The sequence below is a fragment of the Chiloscyllium punctatum genome, chromosome 19, assembly GCF_047496795.1.
Source record: "Chiloscyllium punctatum isolate Juve2018m chromosome 19, sChiPun1.3, whole genome shotgun sequence".
Classification (NCBI taxonomy): Eukaryota; Metazoa; Chordata; class Chondrichthyes; order Orectolobiformes; family Hemiscylliidae; genus Chiloscyllium; species Chiloscyllium punctatum.
The window spans coordinates 74,200,044-74,221,939 of record NC_092757.1 but is presented as its reverse complement, the minus strand read 5'-3'; the positions used below and the strand labels follow the sequence as shown (position 1 = coordinate 74,221,939).

The 21,896-nt window shown below is 39.4% G+C and overlaps 2 protein-coding genes across 3 annotated transcripts in view; both read left to right on the top strand.

The window, feature by feature from the left end:
- The window catches only part of phf12b (PHD finger protein 12b), an 88,237-nt gene extending 84,923 nt beyond the window's left edge, over nt 1-3,314 (top strand). For both annotated transcript variants that reach the window (XM_072589679.1, XM_072589678.1), the window contains one exon: nt 2,138-3,314. In XM_072589679.1, the coding sequence (XP_072445780.1) occupies nt 2,138-2,466 (329 nt within the window). In that variant the 3' untranslated portion in view covers nt 2,467-3,314. The remainder of the gene's footprint in view (nt 1-2,137) is intronic.
- Nucleotides 3,315-6,965: 3,651 nt separating this feature from the next.
- LOC140491478 (dehydrogenase/reductase SDR family member 13-like) overlaps nt 6,966-21,896 on the top strand; it is a 21,678-nt gene continuing 6,747 nt past the window's right edge. The window contains exons 1-3 of the mRNA XM_072589685.1: nt 6,966-7,247; nt 7,505-7,623; nt 12,685-12,808. Of these exons, the coding sequence (XP_072445786.1) occupies nt 7,121-7,247; nt 7,505-7,623; nt 12,685-12,808 (370 nt within the window). The 5' untranslated portion in view covers nt 6,966-7,120. The remainder of the gene's footprint in view (nt 7,248-7,504; nt 7,624-12,684; nt 12,809-21,896) is intronic.

The following is a 21,896-nucleotide window of genomic DNA, read 5'->3' as shown; positions in this document are numbered from 1 at the left end:
TGAGTTGTTTAATTGTCCACCCCCATCCATAACTGGATGGTGGCAGGATTGCAGAGCATAGGTCTGATCTGTTGGTTATGGGATTTTTTAAAAAACTCTGTCTATCGCTCACTACTTTTGTTTAACATGCAAATAGTCCGGTTTGGTGACTTCACTAGGTTGACACCTCGTCTTCAGGTATTCCTAGTGCTGCTCCTGGCATGCCCTCCTGCACTCTCCATTGAACTAGGGTTGATCCCCTGGCTTGATTGTAATGGTTGAATGTGGGATATGTCAGCTATTTGAATACATTTCTGCTGTTGATAGCCCACAATGCCTCATGGATACCCAGTCTTGAGTTGCTAGGTCTGTTTGAAGTCTATCCCATTTAGCACTGTGATAGTGCCTCACAACGTGGAGGTTATTCTCAATCTGAAGACAGGACTTTGTGTCCACAAGAACTGTGTATTGGTTGCTCTTACCAATATTGTCATGGACAAATGCATCTTCAGCTGACAGATTGGAAAGGACGAGGTCAAGTTTGTTTTCCCCTCTTGTTGGTTCCCTCACCGTTTGCTGCAGACCCAGTCAAGCAGCAATGTCCTTTAGGACCAGATCAGCTCAATAAGTAATACCTGTGTCAAGCCACTTTTGATGGTGCACATTAAAATCCTCCTCCCCACCCCAGAGTACATTTTGTGCCCATGCCATCCTCCGTTCTTCCTGTATTTTTTCAAAATGAGGGCGTACCAATTCATCAGCTGAGGAAGGATGGTATGTGGTAATCGGCAGGAGATTTCCTTGCCCATATTTAACCTGAAGCCACAAGACTGCATGGGGCTCAGAGTTAATGTTGACGACTCCCAGGGCAACTCCCTCTTGACTGTGCTGTCATCTCTGCTGGGTTTGTCCTGCCAGTGGTACAGGACACAGAGGAATGGTGGTGTCAGTAAGGTTTGATTCTTTGAGTATGACCATGTCAGGCTGTTTAATTAGTCTGTAAGACAGCACTTCCAATTTTGGCACTAGTCCCCAGATGTTAGTACAGAGGACTTTGCAGGGTCCACAAGGCTGTCTCTGCCATTGTCTTTTCCAGTGCCTAGGTTGATGCCAAGTGATCCGTCCAGTTTCATTTCTTTGAGACCTTGTAGCAATTGGTACAACTGGCTTGCCAGGTCATTTCATGAAAGCAATTGAGAGTCAACCACATTGCTGTGTATCTGGAGTCCTATGTATACCAAACCAGGTCAGGATGGCAGATTTTCCTGAAGAATATTAATGAACTAGCTGGGTTTTCTGACAATCGACAGTGATTTCATGGTCATCAGTAGATTCTTAATTCCAGGTTTTACTTTTTATTGAATTCAGATTCCACCATCTTCCATGGTGATATTCAAATTCAGGTCCCCAAAACATTAGCCGAGTTTCTGGATTAGTAGTCCAGTGATAATACCTGGTAGGTGAGGCCAGACAAGGAAAGTACAGTAGATTACTTTCCCGAAAGGACATTTAGTTTCTGAAATAAAAATGAATGAATAAGAAACAACTTAGGACAGTGTACAACAATATAAATCAGTTATTAATCCCATCAGCAGTGTTTCAAACAGGAAGCACTTTGAGTAGTGAAAATAATTGTGAAAAACCAAATATGTGGCACAAGAAAACTGATCTGGACAACAGGAACATCATAATGTTGATATAAAATCCTCACTTTCTGGAAAAAAAAGGATTCTTTGAAATCAAACTGTTTGGATGGAGAAGAGTTCATTCTTGATCGGTGGAACCCCATGTTTGTGGAAACAGCTACAACAAAGACATAAGATTTTTCCCAAAGAATGATTGGCATCTCCCACTGAGGTTCTTCAGTAAAATTTAATAAGCTGAGAGATTATGCAATATTCATGGCACAAACATTCAATTGACCGTGGTGTTTAGACATGTGCAGATATTTTTAGTGAATAATTCAAGTTCATATAATTTGAAATTCACTTGAATATCTTGTACTATAAAATGAATGAATTAAATCTGATCTTAAGCAGGATTTTCTTGTGGACCCATTAGAGGGCCCAACACAATTTTGAAATGCTAGGCAACATTTCAATTATTGTGTAATTTAGGGTAAACATTTTTTGATTTTCTTTTTCTCTTTGATTTGCAGAATATTGTAAGAGCAGAAAGGAAGAAGTGGTACAAGAAGAGACTGTCATGAGTTCCCAAGGCCAGGGACTGCATGGTAAAAGCTGTAACTGCAAAGCTAGCAGCTCCAGTCTAATAGGCGGCAGTGGAGCAGGCTGGGAAGGGACCGCATTGTTGCATCATGGGAGTTACATCAAGCTTGGTTGCCTGCAGTTTGTGTTTAGCATCACAGAATTTGCAATGAAGCAGCCGAAGGAGGAAGAAACGCTAGCACATGATACTGACTTAGAACAGAAGCATTTGATGAAACTTCATCAAGTGCCAGTATTGCGATCCAACTCTGTTCCATGAGGTTTCTGAAATGTACATAGGACTGAATGGGGAACCATGAACCGAAGAAGCTGTCTTTATATTGCATGAAATGAAGTATCTTCAGCATCTTTTTGTTTTTTTTTGTTTTGCTCAGATTTTGTGGGCAGTTGCACATAGAATTTGTATAATGACTTCTCTTTTAAATATGTAACTTGTCATAGTTGTAAATGTTGACTGAATGAGAAAAAGAAGCAAGGTCCTATTTGAAGGTCATGGTAAAAACCTTTTGCAGAACGAACTGGAAAAGCAGAGGATACATTCAGACTGCATCCCTAAACATGTACAAATAATCAAAGACTTGTTATATTTTGTGCCAGTGACAATAGTTTTTATAAATATGTGCAAAGTTTTCATAAAAGGATATGTTTATCTACTCTGATCATTGTTTTATTTAATGTATCTGGAATCCTATGACCCAGATGTTTTCTGCTACTTTTGCACTACAAGTAGCTGCTGTGTACTGATTAAAGAGGAAAAAAAACCTTTCAAAATATCAATGGTATTTTATTTGACTGAGAAAGGAGAAGTGTTAAAGTAGAGTCTGTGTTGATGCACCTTTAATGGTGTCAGTGGTTTTTAAATGTGTAACATGCTAAAAACTTGTGGTATGGCACCAGCTGCCGTTGTGTTGTATTGTAGTGTAAAAGTTTGTCGTAAGCTTGTTAAGGTCCTTTTTCACACAGTAGTTCAAATGTAAATAGTTAATGTATTGTTTCAGATTTTACAACAGACACTTTCATGTATTCTGTATATAAAAAATTGACTCCAAGTTCTTGTCTCTGCCTGTCTATTATGACTGTAAATACATCAGATTTTTTAAAGAAAAACTTCTTGTTGCATTTGAATATTTTAATACAGTCCTATCATTCTTAACCCGACTTACAACAATACAAAACAGCAGTTCTGAAAAAGGGTTACTGGGCCTGAAACATTTAACTCTGCTTTCTCTCCACAGCTGCTGCCAGACAGCTGAGTTTTCCCAACAATTTTGTTTTTGTTTCTGACTTCCAGCATCAGCAGTTCTTTGGGTATTTTCTTGTTTGATATAAAACTTTTATGTCAGAGGAGTTACATTTCTAATGCTGTACAACTGCACATAAGCTGATCACGTGACTTGAACTCTGAGTCTCCGTATGTCATATCCATATATTGTCTTCAGTGTTTCTCTCTGCTGTTATTTGTTCTTCCTTTCATTTTGTTGGCAGGCAGATGGTGCAACAAAAATAATGACGGCTGACCTCTGTCTGCTGTCTTTTGAGATGATTATTCCACATTTCAGGGAAGTTAAAAAGCAAAGCTTGTTATAAGTTTGGAGGTAATTGTAAAATCTGAGCCACAATAGTGATGTCTGATGAATCTATGTATATAATGTACTAAGTTTATTCAACTGCTCTTCTTTCCAGATGAGAATTAGGATTTCTAAAGCCATCATGTTGAGTAAAAAAATAATATTCCAGAGGAAAGAGAAATTGGACTGAAGCATTTTTAAAATGATTTCAATTGGTCGTGCAGACTGACAACACCATACCAGTCAGTTGACTGGTTCTAAGCCAGGACTCATGGAACGTGTTGACTATACGAAAAATGCCTTCATCTATTATCTCTAACAAATAGGCAACAACAGCTTGAAATAAAATAATCAATAGTTAACACCTGATAATGCTGCTCAACATTAATTTGTTCTTCAAAAGCAAAAGGATTTGAAAGCAGGATGACCAGAAGTGATACTGGCACACCTCTGGACATGTTCTTAGGCCAACTTGATATGAAACCCCTCTGATTGCTGGCAGGATCAGTATGTCTGAGATCGACTGTAAGCCTGAACAATAGAAAGAGCCTAATCTGTTCACTTCTGCTTTATTTTTGGCTACAGTGGAATACTACCAAATTGCTAGGCAGTCTGGTGAAGAAGAAAGTGAGTTTCAGGAAGAAAGGATAAATCCAATGCCAATTTCAACTGAATTGTATATAAAGGAATGTACATTAAGTACATTGTTGCCTGCCTGTCAGAGTGAAGAATTAGTTGATCATTAAATCCTTTTGCAGTCCTTAGAGATGAACAAACCCAAATGTTTTAATGAAATGAAATTTAAAGCTTTCATTTGGTGTAATGACTTTGAATTATTCCTGAAAACAGTCCTGATTGAAATTCCACACGTTAGCTATCTGAAAGGGCATCAAAACTATCGGGCAGAAATGTTTTTCTTTTAAATAGCATACAATAAAAGTAATGCAAATAAGCCAATGAAGATAGGTAGTATAGAATTGTTCAATGTTTGCCATGTCTAGCCCTGAACAGATCAAAATCTTAGACCTTATTAACTTGCAAACTTTACAAAAAATAATGTATACTGCCCCAGTTGTCTGAAAAATTGTGCTAAGAGAGTGACTCACTATGCTCCCATGTTGAGAAGCTTGGCAGTTACACCATTTCTGAACAGGAATAACTATTTGTTCCTGTTATTCTTGTTATATGATGGAGTAAAATCCTGAAGACTAAGTTCCCACATCAAAAAGTTAAAGTTATGCATGGAGATTATGGTGTGATGTGCATCATGCATTCTTTTTAGCCACAGTCTCAAATGTTTTGAGGTTTTGGTTGATGATTGTAATGTTTTTACATCATGTGAATTACCACTTGTAAACATTCTTTGTTAATGATTCTTATTCAGTTAGATATCCTCCAACATCCTGTGCCTGAGATTAAATAATGAGAGTTTTGATTCAATTTTGTTTTCCCTGTCTGCTGCTCCAAATGGATCAGGGAATTAGAAATCTGTTAGGGGTTACATTGAGGATGTCAACTATTCCCACTGCTACACTCAGAATTAAAAAGCAGATTGACTTTGACTTTGGTGATGACACTCAAGAAGGTCCTTATTGACTGGATGCTTCACTCCTCTGAACACTTATGATTATAAAACTCAATGTTTTTTACTTTAAATTCTGTTTTGCAGCTTAACCTTTGATATTTCAGTTTTGACACCAATGAGTTTATTGGTTATTGATAGTTAAAATGATCAAATACACTGTGTTTAAAAAGAAATGCTATATCTTGGTTCTTGCCCAGTTAATGCTTACTGGTCCTATGTACTGTACTGCTTTGGTGTCTTAAATATTTAAACTGCTTTTGTTGAATTGAACACTTTGGTATTGAAATAGAGGGTCTAATCTAGTGACTGTTTTTGTCAGCATAGTTGAAATTTTACTTTTTCCCTATCTCTGAAAGAAATCCTTTGAACTGAGGTTGACAAATGTGTTGTAATTTAATGTTTACCTGAAGTTTCTTGTGGGCGGTGGGACTGTTATGGAGCGATGGTAATATCCCCATCTCTGGGCAAGAAGGCCCTGGATCAAGTCTCATCTGCTCTAGAGATGTATCATCATGTGCCTGAACAGTTGGTCAAATAACCTTTGCATATTTTGGAGACCAAGAAACCTAGTAATCATAGAAACCAATAAAGGCTACATTGTTCAGAAACACAGGATTTATGTCTTGACCATGACTGCCTTTCCCAAAGTATTTTTTTGTAATAAAATGTACGATCATTAGTGGACACTACCAACCGAACAACTTGTGTTTTTAATACCCTGGCCCACAATTTATCTAGCCATTAACTTTAAAATTGCTATTAATATTTGAATGTTCAGTCACACTTCGTTCTTCAAAGTATTTTGTTGCAATTCCCAAATTGTTGTTCAGCCTACTGCTCACTGTGAAATGATGGTACTGCTCTTAATGAAGTATTCTGTGGTGGAGGGAGAATGTTCTGGACAGAAAACTAGGAGTAAAGGTTTCCTGGTTCTGTAGCAGATATTAAAACAAAACGTGTTTATATTTTGTTACAAGTTTTCTCTTCCAGGAAACGACTGTAAAGTCAGTCAAGCACCAGACGCATAAAGCTTACCAATGGAAGGACCTGAAGTGTTGAGAGACTGTAGTTTGGGGCGAAGTAGATGCATTGCTCATATACCGAATGCAGTTCTGCTTTTTCTGGCTCTCATTCACAATAAGTCCTAGTAATGCATGAATGCAGCCTTTATTCTCGTCTCTTTTTACCGGTTGGTTTTTACAAAGCAAAAGGCTATGCATGTAACAAAAAAACCTGGTGGGGGGAGAAAGAAATACAGAATACAGCGTGAGTAATCTCTCACCTGTGTAAACTCACCTGTTGGAAACTTGTCCCCCGCACCTTGGTAATGTACTCCGCATAGAAAGGAAGCAAATTGAACAGGGTGAAATTCTGGAAAAATGGAAACTGAGCCATAGGAGACGGATTAAAAATGGAGCAAAATGAAAAGAAAATTGAATAAAACTTTGTTCCGTGTATGTCGTCAAAAAGAAATCGGGGAAACGTACATAAATGTTTGTTCAATTATTTTGCAGATCATATAAAGGAAACGTCTTTAATAGCAACCTGCAGGGGGCAGCCATCCCTAACATTCGGCCGGCCAAGTTATTGTATTCAGAAGGCGAGGGAATTGTGACTGCCCTTTGTGGGAAGTGTCGAAATATTAGATTGCTCTCTGTCTGTTTGCCAGTATATTTAACTGGCGTTTGCCTGTAATCTGGGCAGTACGGCTTCACTGCACAGAATCTACAGCCGGTTTATCTTCTGTCTCAGGGGCAGCCATGGTTTCCTACATCGTGGCTGCTGCAATACTAGTTGCTATTTATGTAGTTACTTACTACAATTTCCTGAAAGGGATTCCATGTAGGAGCGACACTTCGCTGCGAGGGAAGACGGTGATTGTCACAGGTACATCCTGGAGTGGCTCGGAATAATGCCCATGTCTTTGAGTAAATGAATGTGAGGCTTCTCGGCCCGGGGGGGATGCATGTAAAATTTATACTTGCAATAATTTTCAACACCTAAAGTTGAAGTTGTTGAAAGTTCAAATGTAATACGACTATAAATAGCGCACACTAGTCGAATGGAGAGCGTTGTATGTTTTTTATTGTTTTTTTTTAGACTTTTTCTAATTGGTGTTCATGTTGCATTAATTTGTGTGTCAGGTGCAAACACGGGGATCGGCAAGGAGACGGCGTTGGATATGGCTCGGAGGGGAGCCCGAGTGATCCTGGCCTGTAGGAACAAGGAGCGTGCTGAAGCAGCGGTTTTCGACATCAGAAGGGTAATTAATCTGTGTCTCCAACAGTAAGACCGGTAACTCTGCATGCAGTCTAACAATGCACCCTTTTTAGCCAGGGCTTCCCAAACCGGACCCCAAAAGTCAGACTGTAAGACGACAATAGCCATTGTCTCTTTCCCTCTCTGCTGTAAATGGTCTTTTACTCCCCACAATTCTTCCAGTCTTCCTGGGTTGAAATGACTTTGCGTGCAGCGACTTGTAGGAAAAACAGCAGCCAGTTTCGCCTGGCAAAGTTTCCATGTGCAGCAAATGGCGTTTTGGTGTTGATGAAGAAATATCTACCAGGGGACAGTACGCAGGATCTTTTATATTCACCTAAGAGGGCAAATGCGGTCACAATTTAACATAGGATTGAAAGTTGACAAATTTGGCAATGTAGCACACCATTGGTACTGCACTGGAGTGTCAGCTTTAGAAGATTGACTCAAGACCCTGGAATGGGACTTGATTACCCAAAAGTATTCTTGGGTAATCCCAGACTCTCCCAATGAAGAGCTTTTGCCCGAAATGTTGATTTTTCTGCTCCTGGTCTGCTGTCTGACCTGCTGTGCTTTTCCAGCACCACTCTAATCCAAGATGGAGGAAAGGGAAAAAAAAATATGGCTCTAAGAGCTGCCCTTTTTTTGTGAGGCATTCTCAGAGTTGAACAGTAATTACTGTGTTTTATAAGCTGTTACATGGTTTTGGAACTTTGGAGAACAAAGATCAAAACAGCAGCATTTTAAAAAGGAGGAAGAAAGACAAAGGCAGTGACCATGTTAAAAGTGAAACAAACAGATGTGAGTCTGCACATCTGTGTGAACCAGCAGTGAACCTGCACAGCAGCAGCCTATACTATTTAATTCCAAGTATCTCTGAACATTGGACTTTGTCCAAGAAAAATTAACAAACTGCAAAATTCACAACTGACATTGGAGAAACCTGTGTAGGGGTGATCACAGCAGGGGAGCAATAAGTGGCTAGTTTTAAAGCATAACCTTGCTGTTTGTTTTGTAAATCCACAATAGTGAGTAGAGTGAGTTCTTTTTTGAACATGTGCTTTTAGTGAGGTTTTTCTTGTGATTAAACTTTAAAAATATGAAACGTAGGTACTAAGTTAGCTTGGAGTAGTGCTTTTAGAGCAGTAAGACTGGATTATTTTCTGGGTCTGTAAATTGTTAAGGGGCAAAGATGACCTTTAGTAGAGTGATATGATCTTTCTGTTGGATGTAGGAGATTTAGGGAGAGTTTTCAATCGACTAATGATTATGTCTGCAGGAAGTGTGTTTGGTTGTGAATCTTATCAAATCATATGGATCGGTTGGAGCATCAGTTAAAGGCAATAAGGAATTTACAGGAGCTGGGGGGTGTTTTAGGAAGGGAGAAAAACCACAGGTACAATCAGGTAGATGGTTCACCTCCAGGAAAGGTAAGAGAGGGAGCCAGGTAGTGCAGGAGTCTCTTGTGGATAACCCATCTCAAACACGTAAGTTGTTTTGGAAAATGTCGGGGGTGAAAGATCCTCAGGGGACTGTAGCACGAACAGCCAGGTTTCTGGTACAGATACTGGCTCTAATGTTACGAGGGGCACATCAGGTTCCAAGCAATCCATTGTGATAGAGGACCATCTAGTCAGAGGCATGGACAGATATTTCTGCAGCTGATAGCAAGACATCAGAATGGTGTGTTGCCTCCCTGGTGTCAGGGTCAGGATATCTTGGAGAGGGTGCAAAATATTCTCAAAGGGAAGAGGGACTAGCAGGAGCTTATTGCACACATTGGAACTAATGACATAGGAAGAGAAAAGGACAAGTTTCTGAGGACAGAATATGGGAAGTTAGGCAGGAACTTTAAAAGGAGGTCCTTGAGTATAGTGATATCGGATTACTCCCGGTGCCACAAGCTACTGAGGGTAGGAATAGGAGGATAGAGCAGATGAATGTGTGGCTGAGGAGCTGATGCAAGGGAGAAGGTTTCACATTTTTGGATCATCAGGATCTCTTTTGGGTAGAAGTGATCTGTGTAAGAAGGATGGATTGCACCTGAATTGGAAGGGGTCTAAGATACTGGCAAGGAGATTTGCTAGGGCTGCTCAGGAGGATTTAAACTAGTGGGGGTGTGCGGTGATAGTGAGGAAGATGATCAGTCTGAGATTGGTACACTTAGGAAAAGGGGCAAGTCAAACAGTCAGGGCAGGCAGGAACAAAGCAGAGAAGGAATTAGGACTGACAATTAGGGCGGCACGGTGGCACAGTGGTTAGCACTGCTGCCTCACAGCGCCAGAGACCCGGGTTCAATTCCCGCCTCAGGCGACTAACTGTGTGGAGTTTGCACGTTCTCCCCGTGTCTGCGTGGGTTTCCTCCGGGTGCTCCGGTTTCCTCCCACAGTCACAAAGATGTGCAGGTCAGGTGAATTGGCCATGCTAAAATTGCCCGTAGTGTTAGGTAAGGGGTAGATGTAGGGGTATGGGTGGGTTACGCTTCGGCGGGGCGGTGTGGACTTGTTGGGCCGAAGGGCCTGTTTCCACACTGTAAGTAATCTAATCTAAAAAAAATCTAAAAAATTAAACTGCATTTATTTCAAAGCAAGAAGCCAACAGGTAAGGCAGATGAGCTCCGAGCATGGTTGAGAATCATAGTGATTATGGAGATGTGGCTCAGGGAAGGGCAGGTGTCGCAGCTTAATTATATAGGGTGTAGATGCTATAAGGATGAATAGAAAGTGGGGGGGAGGCAAGAGAGATGGGGGAGTGGTGTTTTTGGTTAGGGATAGCATTATGTTTTCTACTTATGAAGGATATACTTGGGAATATTTCCAAGGAAGTTATTTGGGTGGAAGTGAGAAAGAGGAAAGCGATGATCACCTTATTGGGATCGTACTATAGCCCCCACAATAGTCATCGGTAAAATCGGAAACAAATTTCTAAGGAGATCTGTATATCTGTATATTACAGTAGAGGATTTTAACTTTCCAAACAAAGACTGGGACTGACATATTGTTAAGGGTTTGAATGAGAGGAACTTGTTAAGTGTGCATAAGAAAACTTTCTATTCAATATGTGGATGTACCTACTAGAGAAGTTGCAAATCTTGACCTACCCTTGGCTAATAGACAGGGCAGATGACTGAGGTGTCACTATGGGAGCACTTTGGGGCCAGTGACCAAATTTCTATTAGTTTTAAAATGCTGATGGAAAAGGATAGACTAAATATAAAAGTTGAAGTTCTAAATTGGAGGAAAGCCAATTTTGACGGTATTAGGCAAGAACTTTCAAAGGTTGATTGGGGACATATTTTCGCAGATAAAGGGACGACTGGAAAGTGGAAAGTTTTCAGAAATGAGATAACGGGAATCCAGACATAGTATGTTCCTGTTAGGGTGAAGGGCACGGCTGGTAGATATAGGGAATGCTGGATGAATAGAGAAATTGAGGTTTTAGTCAAGATAAAGAAGGAAGCATGTGTCAGATATAGACAACAGAGATGAGTAAATTCCTAGAAGAGTATAAAGGCAGTATACTCAAGATGGAAATCAGGAGGGCAAAAAGGGGACAAGAGATAGCTTTAGCAAATAGGTTTAAGGGGAATCCAAAGGGATTCTACAAATGCATTAAGGACTAAAGAGTAACTAGGGACAGAATAGGGTCTCTTAAAAATTAGCAAGGTAGCCTATGTGTGGAACCATAGGAGATAGGGGAGATACAAAACAAGTATTTTGCATCAGTGTTTACTGAGGAGAAACATATGGAAGATAAAAAACGTGGGGAAATAACTGGCAATATCTTGAAAAATGTCCATATTACAGAGGAGGATGTGCTGGACATCTTAAAATGCATAAAGGTGGATAAATCCCCAGGACCTGATCAGGTGTACCCTAGAACTTTGTGGGAAGGTGGGGGAGTGATTGTTGGACCCCTTGCTGAGATATTTGTCATTGATAGCCCCAGATCCTTGTAATGTTGCTGGAAGACTGGAGGTTGGCGAGGGTGGTGCCACTATTTAAGAAAGTGGTAAGGAAAAACCAGGGAATTATCGACTAGCAAGCATGACATCAATCGTGAGCAAGTTGTTGGATGGAATCCTGAGGGACAGGATTTACATGTATTTGGAAAGGCAAGGACTGATTCTGGATAGTCAACATGGCTTTGAGTGGGGGAAATCATGTCTCACGAACTTGATTGAGTTCTTGAGGTAATGAAGTGGATTGATGAGGGCAGAGCAACGGAATGTGTTCTACATGAAAATCAGTAAGACGTTCAACAAGGTGGAATTCGGAACTGGCTCAAAGGTAGAAGGCATAGGACTTGAGACCTGTGAACAATGGTGTGCCAAAAGGATTGGTGCTGGGTCCACTGCTTTATGTCATTTACATTAATGATTTGGATAAGAATGTAGGAGGTAAGTTTGCAGATCGCATCAAAATTGGAGGTGTAGTGGACAGCAAAGCAGGTTACCTCCGATTACAACTGGATCTTGATCCGGTGGGCCTAGGATTGGCAGTTGGAATTTAATTTAGATAAATGTGAGGTGCTGCATTTTGGAAAGGCAAGTCAGGGCAGGACTTACACACTTAGCGATAGGGTCCGGAATGCCAGTTCATAATTCATTGAAAGTGGAGTTGCAGTTAGATAGGGCAGCGAAGAAGGTAGGCAAAAGTGAGTACTGCAGATGTTGGAGATTAGAGTCAAGATTAGGGTGGTGTTGGAAAAGCACAGCAAGTCAGGCAGCATCTGAGGAACAGGAAAATTTGATATTTTGGCAAAACCTTCCATCAGGAATGAGGCTAGAAGCCTCGGGGTTGGAGAAATAAATGGGACGGAGGTGGGGCTGTAGGGAAGGTATTTGAGCGTGGTATATGCTTTGCTTAAAAAGTATTCCATTTGCTCCTTAATCATGTTTTAAGTCCATTGTTTGTAATATTAAGTCTTATAAATACGTCTTACACAGCATGTGGTATCTTGTTTGCTGTAATTAATATTCAAAGGTTTGAAAAGAGTTTTTCATTCGTACTGTACACGTGATGATTTGTAAGGTGCTTTTAATGCAGATTTCTGTCATCTACAGAAGAGCGGCAACAACCAAGTGATCTTTATGCAGCTGGATCTTGCGAGTCTTAAATCAGTGAGGGCTTTTGCAGAGACTTTCCTAAAGTCAGAGCCCCAGCTGCATGTGCTCATCAATAATGCAGGCAAGAGTTTAAACTTTCTGTTCGAACTAATGTTTAACTTTGAGAATACTCGGATTGTTGAAACTGTGACGGTATTAAAACAAAAACCACTCATAGAGCGTGTATTTCATCCTCTGCACAAATAAATATAACTAAAAACCTTTTTGTAAACTTTTCATAAGATGCATTTGAATGGTTTGTAAATCGGTGCACTGTTCTGTAATAGTGGCTGTGGAACAATTCAGATTTCTGCTTAAACCTTTTTAACTCAGTTGGTGTAAAAGAAAACTCATGAGGGGACAATACTTAATTTTATGTATGAAGCATGTAAGATACTGAACAGGTTACTCTTACACCATTAGGTTACAACTGTAAATTACTGTAGGATGTAGCATTCCTGCCTGGCACCTCTGAAAGAGTGAAAATCCATCACTGGCAGATCACGCAGTTGGGGATGAAAGTACAAATTCAAATTTACTGTAAAGCAGCATGTTTTACAAAAAGAAATTAACAAAAAATTTATAATGCTTAAACTTCTGAAACATTTTGAACTTTTTGAGAGAGACTAAGAAACTATTTCAAGATCCTTAAAGTCCTTTGATCATTTTGCATGTGACACACCAGCTTCCATGAAATTCCACCTCTTCTTGATGACTTCAACAGGTGTCCTAACCCAGCAATTTATAAGAAATTGTCACAATTGCCTTGAATCACAAACTTGATTAAATACTCGTTCAAACCATGTTTATATCTTCTGTTCAGTTAATTCCTTGACAAACCATAATTGTAGTAAACTTGAAGATAGCTAGCTAGCTTGTAATTCGGAGCATTCTGTAGCTCAGCAAATCTCATACCACATTGTAAATAATAAGTCAAAGAGATTTTTCATTGAGGTGGAGAAAGTGAGGACTGCAGATGCTGGAGATCAGAGCTGAAAAATGTGTTGCTGGAAAAGCGCAGCAGGTCAGGCAGCATCCAAGGAGCAGGAGAATCGACGTTTCGGGCATAAGCCCTTCTTCAGGACCATTTTTCATTGACCACTGTTCATAGTCTGATGTTCTCTGATGTGAGTAGTTATCAGAGAAACCAATTAACAGTTCCAGAAATAAAAAAAAATTCCCATTCTTCAAAGTTTTACTGGAGTCCCAGACCAACCAATTGGCATATTGGCTCAACAATTTCACTATTTGAAGAAAAACAAAGATAGTGGTGATCTCTTTGACACAGTAATGAGGAGAACTGTTTACCATCAGTCCAATAGCATAAGAAGCTGATTGCGAGTTCTTGGCTCATTACTAAGGCAAACTCTGTGTGAGGGCTGTGTTATTTCCTGTTGTGCTCAGTCAGCATGTGTTGGCTCAACTTTGATAAGGTTTTGCATTTTACATTTGTTTCTGCTCAACATATTTTGAATTTATGTCTGTTTCTTCGTTACAAGAGGCAAACAGGAAAATGTAATTAACTGAAAGGGAGCTTGATGAAGCCTGAAGTGAGAGATGCAGTCTTACTCGGTGTTTGGTGGTAAGAGGACACGGTATGTGTTCAGCAAATGCTGTGCGTTCACGAGTGCATGATTGAGAAAGGATATGAATGGCCAGACAGAAAGGTTGTTAGGAGGTTTGCTAAAGCACAGACCTATAGGGAGGATTGTTTCAGTCATATTACCTTTATGTAATCTCTGTAAGAGGTCTATCAAAACCTGAAGAGTCACAAATAGCTTAAGATCCAACACATGGTTTTCAGTCTTCGCAACAAAAAAGTAAACAGTATGTACTACACATATGTAACTTCAAATGGGGAGAACCCAGCACCAGATCCAAACTGATCGGTTATAATTATCAGGAAAGTTTGATCAGGCTGGGGAAAGGTTTTTCTCTTCATTCTAGGAAAGGATAAGGGGGTAATTTGGCAAGATCTCCAAATTATGAAGGTGTTTGATGGGGTAGATGCAGAGAAGATGTTTTCATTTGTATGGGGTGGCTTCAAAGCTCGGCTTCATGGGTATAATATCTCCTTAAGATTTCTGCCTGAAGGATGTCAGGTCATTGGCATCTACTGTTTCAACTACGGTAATGGTTTTTTTTCACCGTGAGTAGGCTCCAAGTCTACCTCAGCTGGAACATAAATGGACTCTTATGCTGTTGTCATCAGTCTGATCCACATGCTAGCTGAATATCCAAACAAACCAGCCAGTCTTACAACAATATCCTATAGCCAATGCAAGTCCAAATTATGATTTTAGCAGACTGTCTCATTGACCAGAGAGTGTTTAGAATGGAACGGTTACTACCATGTGGAGTTGTCAAACTAAATAGCACAAATACACTTGAAGGAAACACTAGGTAAACGTATGAGTGTCCAAGAAATAGAAATATACATCGATGAAATTCACTGAAGAGGGGTAGGAGGAGACTTCTGTTTATCTTAAGAGCGCCATGTAGACCAGTAGGATCAAATGGTCTGCTTATGTGCTGTACACTGTGTCATTCTATGAAAGACAGCTGCAACTCAAATTATAACATAGCATACAATATTTCTTATGACTTGTAAAGGAATAACTTAATCACCATTTTTAGAGCATTTATTTGTACCATAATGGCTGATTATTTTTAAAATGTTATCATTTTAAAAACTATTAACAGCTTAAGGACAGTAAGTATCAATTTCTGTCCTTTCTAAAAGAAAATTAAACCACCAGTATCAGACAATATGCCCTTTGTACGTTCTTTGTACATAAGGGCAATAAACATGACTTTAGAGCTATTAATAACTTTTTGAATCATTGGCAAATGCAGCAAGTCATTTTCTTCCATAGATAACCATAAACCAACCCAGTAATGAGTAAAAGAACGATCTGTTTTTATTGATTGAGGGAATAATGTTCATTCTGGGCTCAGTGTTGCCAAATAATTTATGTTCGTTGGAACAGGCAGCAGGACCTTGGATTAATCTCTAGTGTAAAGTACTGTGGATGCTGGATTAGAATCAGAAGTGCTGGAGAAATTCAGCAAGTTTAGCAGCTTCTGTGGAGAGAGAAAAACGAAGTCAATATTTAAAGTCTGAAATGACTTCGGAACTGAAAGGCACTGGTAAATTGTGGGTTTTTTACTGTTGACAAAGAGGTAAGGAGGAGTGAGTGAAACAGGTGGTGAGGGTGCACACAGCTAAAGGCAGAATCAACCTAATGGTAATGCTTAGGCAATCCTTGATTAACCTGCAGTTCAAAAGACAGCATCTCTTCAATGCAACATTCCTTCAAGTAAGAGTTGTGATGCCACGTCATATTTATTCTGGAATAGCCTGTTTGGACATCTGAAGTAAATGAAATTTTTTTAAAAAAAAATGCATTGAGGCAATTTCTAAAATGTAAGTGCCAGTAAGTGTACAGTTGGCTTCACATGGACTTGATGACAAAAATCTCGGCTGACACTACAGTGCATTTGTATTAGAGTGCTACACTGTCAACAGTGTCATCTTTTGAATAAGATGTTAAACCAGTGCCTTGACTGATTTCTGAGAAGGCTATGAAGATTGCAGTGCATTATTTCAAAAAAAGATCAGTGGTATTATCCCAGTGTTCTGTGTCATAATTATCCCCCATTCAACACCATTAAAACAGATTACTTCACATTATTACATTACTGTTTGCAGGAGGCTGCAGTTAAGAAATTAACTGTTGTTTTTCCTGCATTACAAGAGCAACGACAGTTCAAAAGTATTTTATTGGCTGTAGAGTACTTTCTGATGTCTGGTGCTCTTGAAAAACTATATAAGTTCATAGCAAATGGTTTGAAAGTAGTGTCTCAAATAATGAAAGTTGAGTGATTTTACTGTGACTGCCATTCCTTTGAATTCTCAAGAGTTCCATCAAAATATCTCAACAAACCACAAAATCAGAACTATTGATGGGATAATTTTGGGATGGCACACGGCTCAGTGGTTATCACTGCTGCCTCACAGCACCAGGGCCGGGGTTTGATTCTAGCCTCAGCAACTATCTCTGTGGAGTTCGCGCATTCTCCCCATATCTGCGTGGGTTTCCTCCGGTTTCCTCCCACAGCCCAAAGATGTGCATGCTGGGTGGATCCACAATGTTAAATTGCCCAGAGTGTGCAGGCCTGGCATAACCCCTGCACTGCAATTCACATTTGCACAGTACTCATTTGTGTAGTGGGCTGATTGTCTTTTTGGTTTGATGGGAGTATCCTGTTGCTGGAGAATATCCTTTGTGTTGCTGCTGTATTGCATCAGAGTGAAATCACTAGTTTCAGCTGTAGCTGAAATGTTTTGAGGCACCTTATCCTACTCTGATAATCTGAGGGACACTAGGCACTTTTCAGAGTAGGATTCATGAGTTTCTCCAATGTACAGTGAACAATGACCTGATCAAGATAGCCATTAACTTGTAAGATGGAGCATTTTAAAGTTATTTCAGTGTTAAGCTTGCATGGTGTATAATTCGCTTGGGCTCTGTTTATGGGGTTGCCAATAAGAACAGTCTTTTAATGTGTGGATATAGGAATCCCAACTTGCAAAAAGAGCAGTGTAGATACCTTGCAGTAGACAGTTGTAGAAAACTTTTGTGAATTTCTCAATTAGTAAATCAAGGAAAATGAGCTCATTAGGTGCTCAGTTTCACAAGTGAATTTGACTATGGAAGAAGACTATTATGAGCAGCTGCATATTTCATTATAGCAACAGGATTATCTACATATTGGATCTGTTACTTGCTGTATTCACATGACAACGCCTTAACCAGCAGTTAACCTTTTTTTGATTTCAAATAAAACCTTCAAGGATACAGCAAAGGCTCCAGCCCTGACCATATTCCAGCAATAGTAATCCCAGGACATGCTGCATCTTAAACAAGCTATTCAAGTACAGCTACAACGGTCATATCTACCTGGTCATGTTGAAATTTGCCCAGTTATGTACAAGCAAAGCAAGACACATACAACCTGGCCAATTACCGTCCCATCAGTCTACTTTGTCATCAGTAAAATAATGGAAGAGATCCTTAACAATGTTATCAAGCAGTATTTGTTTTCCAATAATCTGATTACTAATGCTCAGTTTGATTTCCACTCGGGTTTCTGACCTCATTACTGCCTTAGTCAAAACATGTACAGAAGAACTAAACTCCAGAAGTGAAGTAAGAATGACTGCATCAGGAACCCCTAGCAAATCTATAGTCAGTGAGAATCAGAAGGAAAACTCTGCTGTTTGGAATTATATCAAGAACTAAGTCTGTGGTCATTGGAGGTCAGTCATCTCAACTTCAGCACCTCACTGCAATAGTTCCTTAAGGCAATGTCCTAAGTCAAACCATCTTCATCTGCTTCATCAATGATCTTTCTCCAACATAAGGTCAGAAGTGGGGATGTTTGCTGATGGTTGCACAGTGTTCAGCACCATTTACAACACCTCATACTGAAGCAGTCGTTGTCCAAATACAATAAGACTTGGACAAGTAGTAAGTAATGTTGTTGCCACACAAGAGCCAACCAATGACCATTTCCAATTAGAATCTAATCATTACCTTGAAATTCAAAGGCATTACCCTCATTGAATACCCCATTATCAATATCCTGACCGTTGCCATTGACCAGAAAATGAACTGGATGAGCCTTATAAATATGATGGCTAGAACAGCAGTTCAAAGCCTAGGAATCTGCATTCGATAACTTCCCTCTTGTTCCCACAAAATCTATTGACCATCTATAAGCACTGGTCAGGAATGTAATGGAATGCTTCACACATGCCTGGATGAGTGCTGCTTCCACAATAGTCAAATACTTGACAGTATTGAGAAAAAAGCAGCCCATGTGATTAGCACCACAAACATTCATTCCTTCCACCACACAGCCACAGCAGTGTGTACATCTACAAGATTCACTTTCACCAAGGAATTAACCAAGGCTCCTTTAACAGTACCTTTTGAAACAACCATGACCATCTGGAAGTACATGGAGGGACAGCAGATATTTGGGAACACCACCTATAACTTCCCATTCCAGCCACTCACCATCCTGAATTAGAAATACATTGCTGTTCTTGCTGTACCATTGAGGCAATATCCAGGAATTCCCTCTCTAACAGCACTGTGATCTGCAGTGGTTCAAGAAGACAGTTCATTACCACCTTCTGTAGGACAGTTAGGGGATGGCAATAAATGTTGGCCCAGCCAGCAAAGCTGAATGAAGATTTTTTAAAAACTGTTAATTGGGTGCGTGCTCCATGGTCTCTGCCAATCAATCAGCATCCTTTCCTCATGCAGTTTAAGTTGCTTTTTGAGCTTCAGTATTCTTGAATCTGCCCTGATGAGTAGAAGACTGAAAGCTTTAACAATGCGTCCTTTTCTCCAGCAAGTTCTGTAACACTAAAGGACTATTTAACCAAAGCCCTTTATAATTTATTATGTTTATCACTGTATGGGAGATTACCTTACTTTTCTTGCAGCAAATGACTCAACGTAATTTCATAGAATAGTGTTTTACTTAGGTCGATTAATATGATAAAACAAACTCTGATCTTTCTTTTCATTATAAATTCCTGTTACCACAATTATATTGAAAACTGTCCCTGTAAGTATGATTAAGACCTCACCCAAGTGAGGACACTGCAGTGTCACCACTGTTACCTGATATCATAGGACAAATTGCATACGTACTTCTCACTATACATCTGGATGTGGGAATTTATAATGCTAATGTAAACATAAAAGCACAGAATGGCTTTAAAATAGTAACTAAGTCATGTCTGCCTGCCCTTTTTAAATAATTCCTACCTTTTACTTGAGTACTGTCTTCATTCCCAATCCCTTGAGAAATTGAGAAATACATATTTGAAAGTAATGCTTCAAAACTATATACCTGCTATTTTCAAATATTAGAACATCTTTTAAATATGCAGACAAATAGTGTTGCACATAAGAATCACACTTTTAACCTTCGTTCAGAATTCAAAGAGTTGATGTCCAGTAATGACTTATGGTTCCTATCTTCTCCCAAGATAATCTCATTCAAAACAAACAATTATAAGTACAAGCCTGATCTTTATCTGGCATGTTCATGATTACATCTTATAAAAACACAACTTTTCATTGAAATTCCTGCTCTGTAAATATAATGTCACTGTTCATCCACGGAATGTTACACAATTGGAAACAGATGATTGAAATCTTGCTTAATGGAGGAGAGTTACATGTTTGCCCTAGTTGCTTAGAAGCTACCAACAGCTGTGCTGTGTATAAAAAGGAATCTCTTCATCATGTGTATACTGTATTCAAATGATGGCTGAGTTATGCGATATTGCTTGCCCAAGAGAATATCAGATCTGTGATGTCTTCACAGCATAGGTAGAGAAATTGTTTTCCAGAAGAGCAACTAAAACATTAATGACAAACATGTTCTCCAGTTTTGACATATAAAGAAATTAGGAGCTGGAGTAAATCATTCAGCACCTCGGACCTGCTCTGCCATTCAATAGTATCATTGTTGATCTGACTGTGGCTTCAAGACTACATTTCTACCAACCTTTGATAACCTTTGATTCTCTTGTTAGTCAAGGATCTATCTCCTTCTATCTTAAAAATACTCAGTGACCCTACCTCCTCCAGTCATGGGGGAAGTCAGTCCCACAGACCTGTGATCCTCTGAGAGAAGACAATTTCTACTTCTGATTCAAATGGTAGACCCATTATTTTTGAATTGTGTTCTACTGTTCTAATTTCTCTTGGAAGACCACATATCCATTTAACACTCTGTGTCATGTCCCTTCATGAACTCGTGTCTTGCAGTAAGATCACTTTTTATTTTTTTCAATTCCAATGGACACAGACCTGCCCAATATTTCCTGGTAAGGTAATCACATCATTACAGGAATTGGTAAAGTAAACCTTCTCTGAAATGCTTCTAATTTTATATCCTTTCTTAAAGAAGGAGACCAGAATTGAACACTAATGTTGTCTCAGTACTCTTCCATTCTCTTTGTAATAAACATCAATGTTCCATTTGCTTTCCGAATAACTTGCTTGTACCTGCGCATTTTTTTTACCTCACGTCCCATATTCCTCTGTACCTCGAGTTCTGCAGTCTTTCAATTTAAGTAAGGTGCTGTGTTTCTATTCTTTTGGCAAACTATACAAGTTCAAACTCTAACGATGTTTGAGAAGATTTATAGCTCAGGTTGATGATAAGTATGTAAGTTAGCTCGCTGAGCTTGAAGGTTTGTTTTCAGATATTTCATCACCATACTAGGTAATGTCATCAGCAAGAGTCTCCAGTGAAGCACTGGTGATATGTCCCGCCTCTCGATTTATAGGTCTTGGTTTCTTAAGTTGGGTGATTTCATTTCCGGTTCTCTTTTCAAGGGAAGGTGGACAGGATCTAAATCAGTGTTTATTGATGGAATTCTGGTTAGAATGCCATGCCCCTAAAAATTCTCGTATGTGTCTTTGTTTCACCTGTCCTAGGATGTGTGTGTTGTCCCAGTCAAAGTGGTGTCCTTCTTTGTGTGTATAGAAACTACTGATGGTGCGTCGTGTCCTTTGGTGGCCAGTTGGTGATCATGTATCCTGGTGGCAAGTTAACTGCTAGATTGTCCGATGTAGTGATTTTATTGTTCTTGCATGCTATCTTGTACGTGATGTTAGTTTTGCTGGTAGTATCTAATGGATCCTTTAGGTTCATTAGTTGCTGTTTGTGTTTTGGTAGATTTGTGAGCTACCATGACACCAAGGGGTCTGAGTACTTCATCTGCCAAAATTTTAGTTGCAATATTCCCTCCGCAAAATTACGTAATGAAAAGGAATATCCTGTAACATATTGTAGATCAAAATGTGTATAAAAGACTATCGTGAAAACCGAAGTTAATGAGAATTCAGAGTAGAATTGGGGATTGGATAAGAAATGGGATTTAACCAAATCTAAAATAGATGGCGCTTTGTGCAAGATGTCATGGAATGTGGTGGATGGGGTGTTGTGTGCTGATCTTTATAGTAGAGCCTGATGGGGTTTTTTATCTAGATAAATTATCTGAATGTAGAAACATAATAATCTTGTCAAACTTACAGCTGACAATGGGTGTAGAATGAGCAGAAGACAGTCTC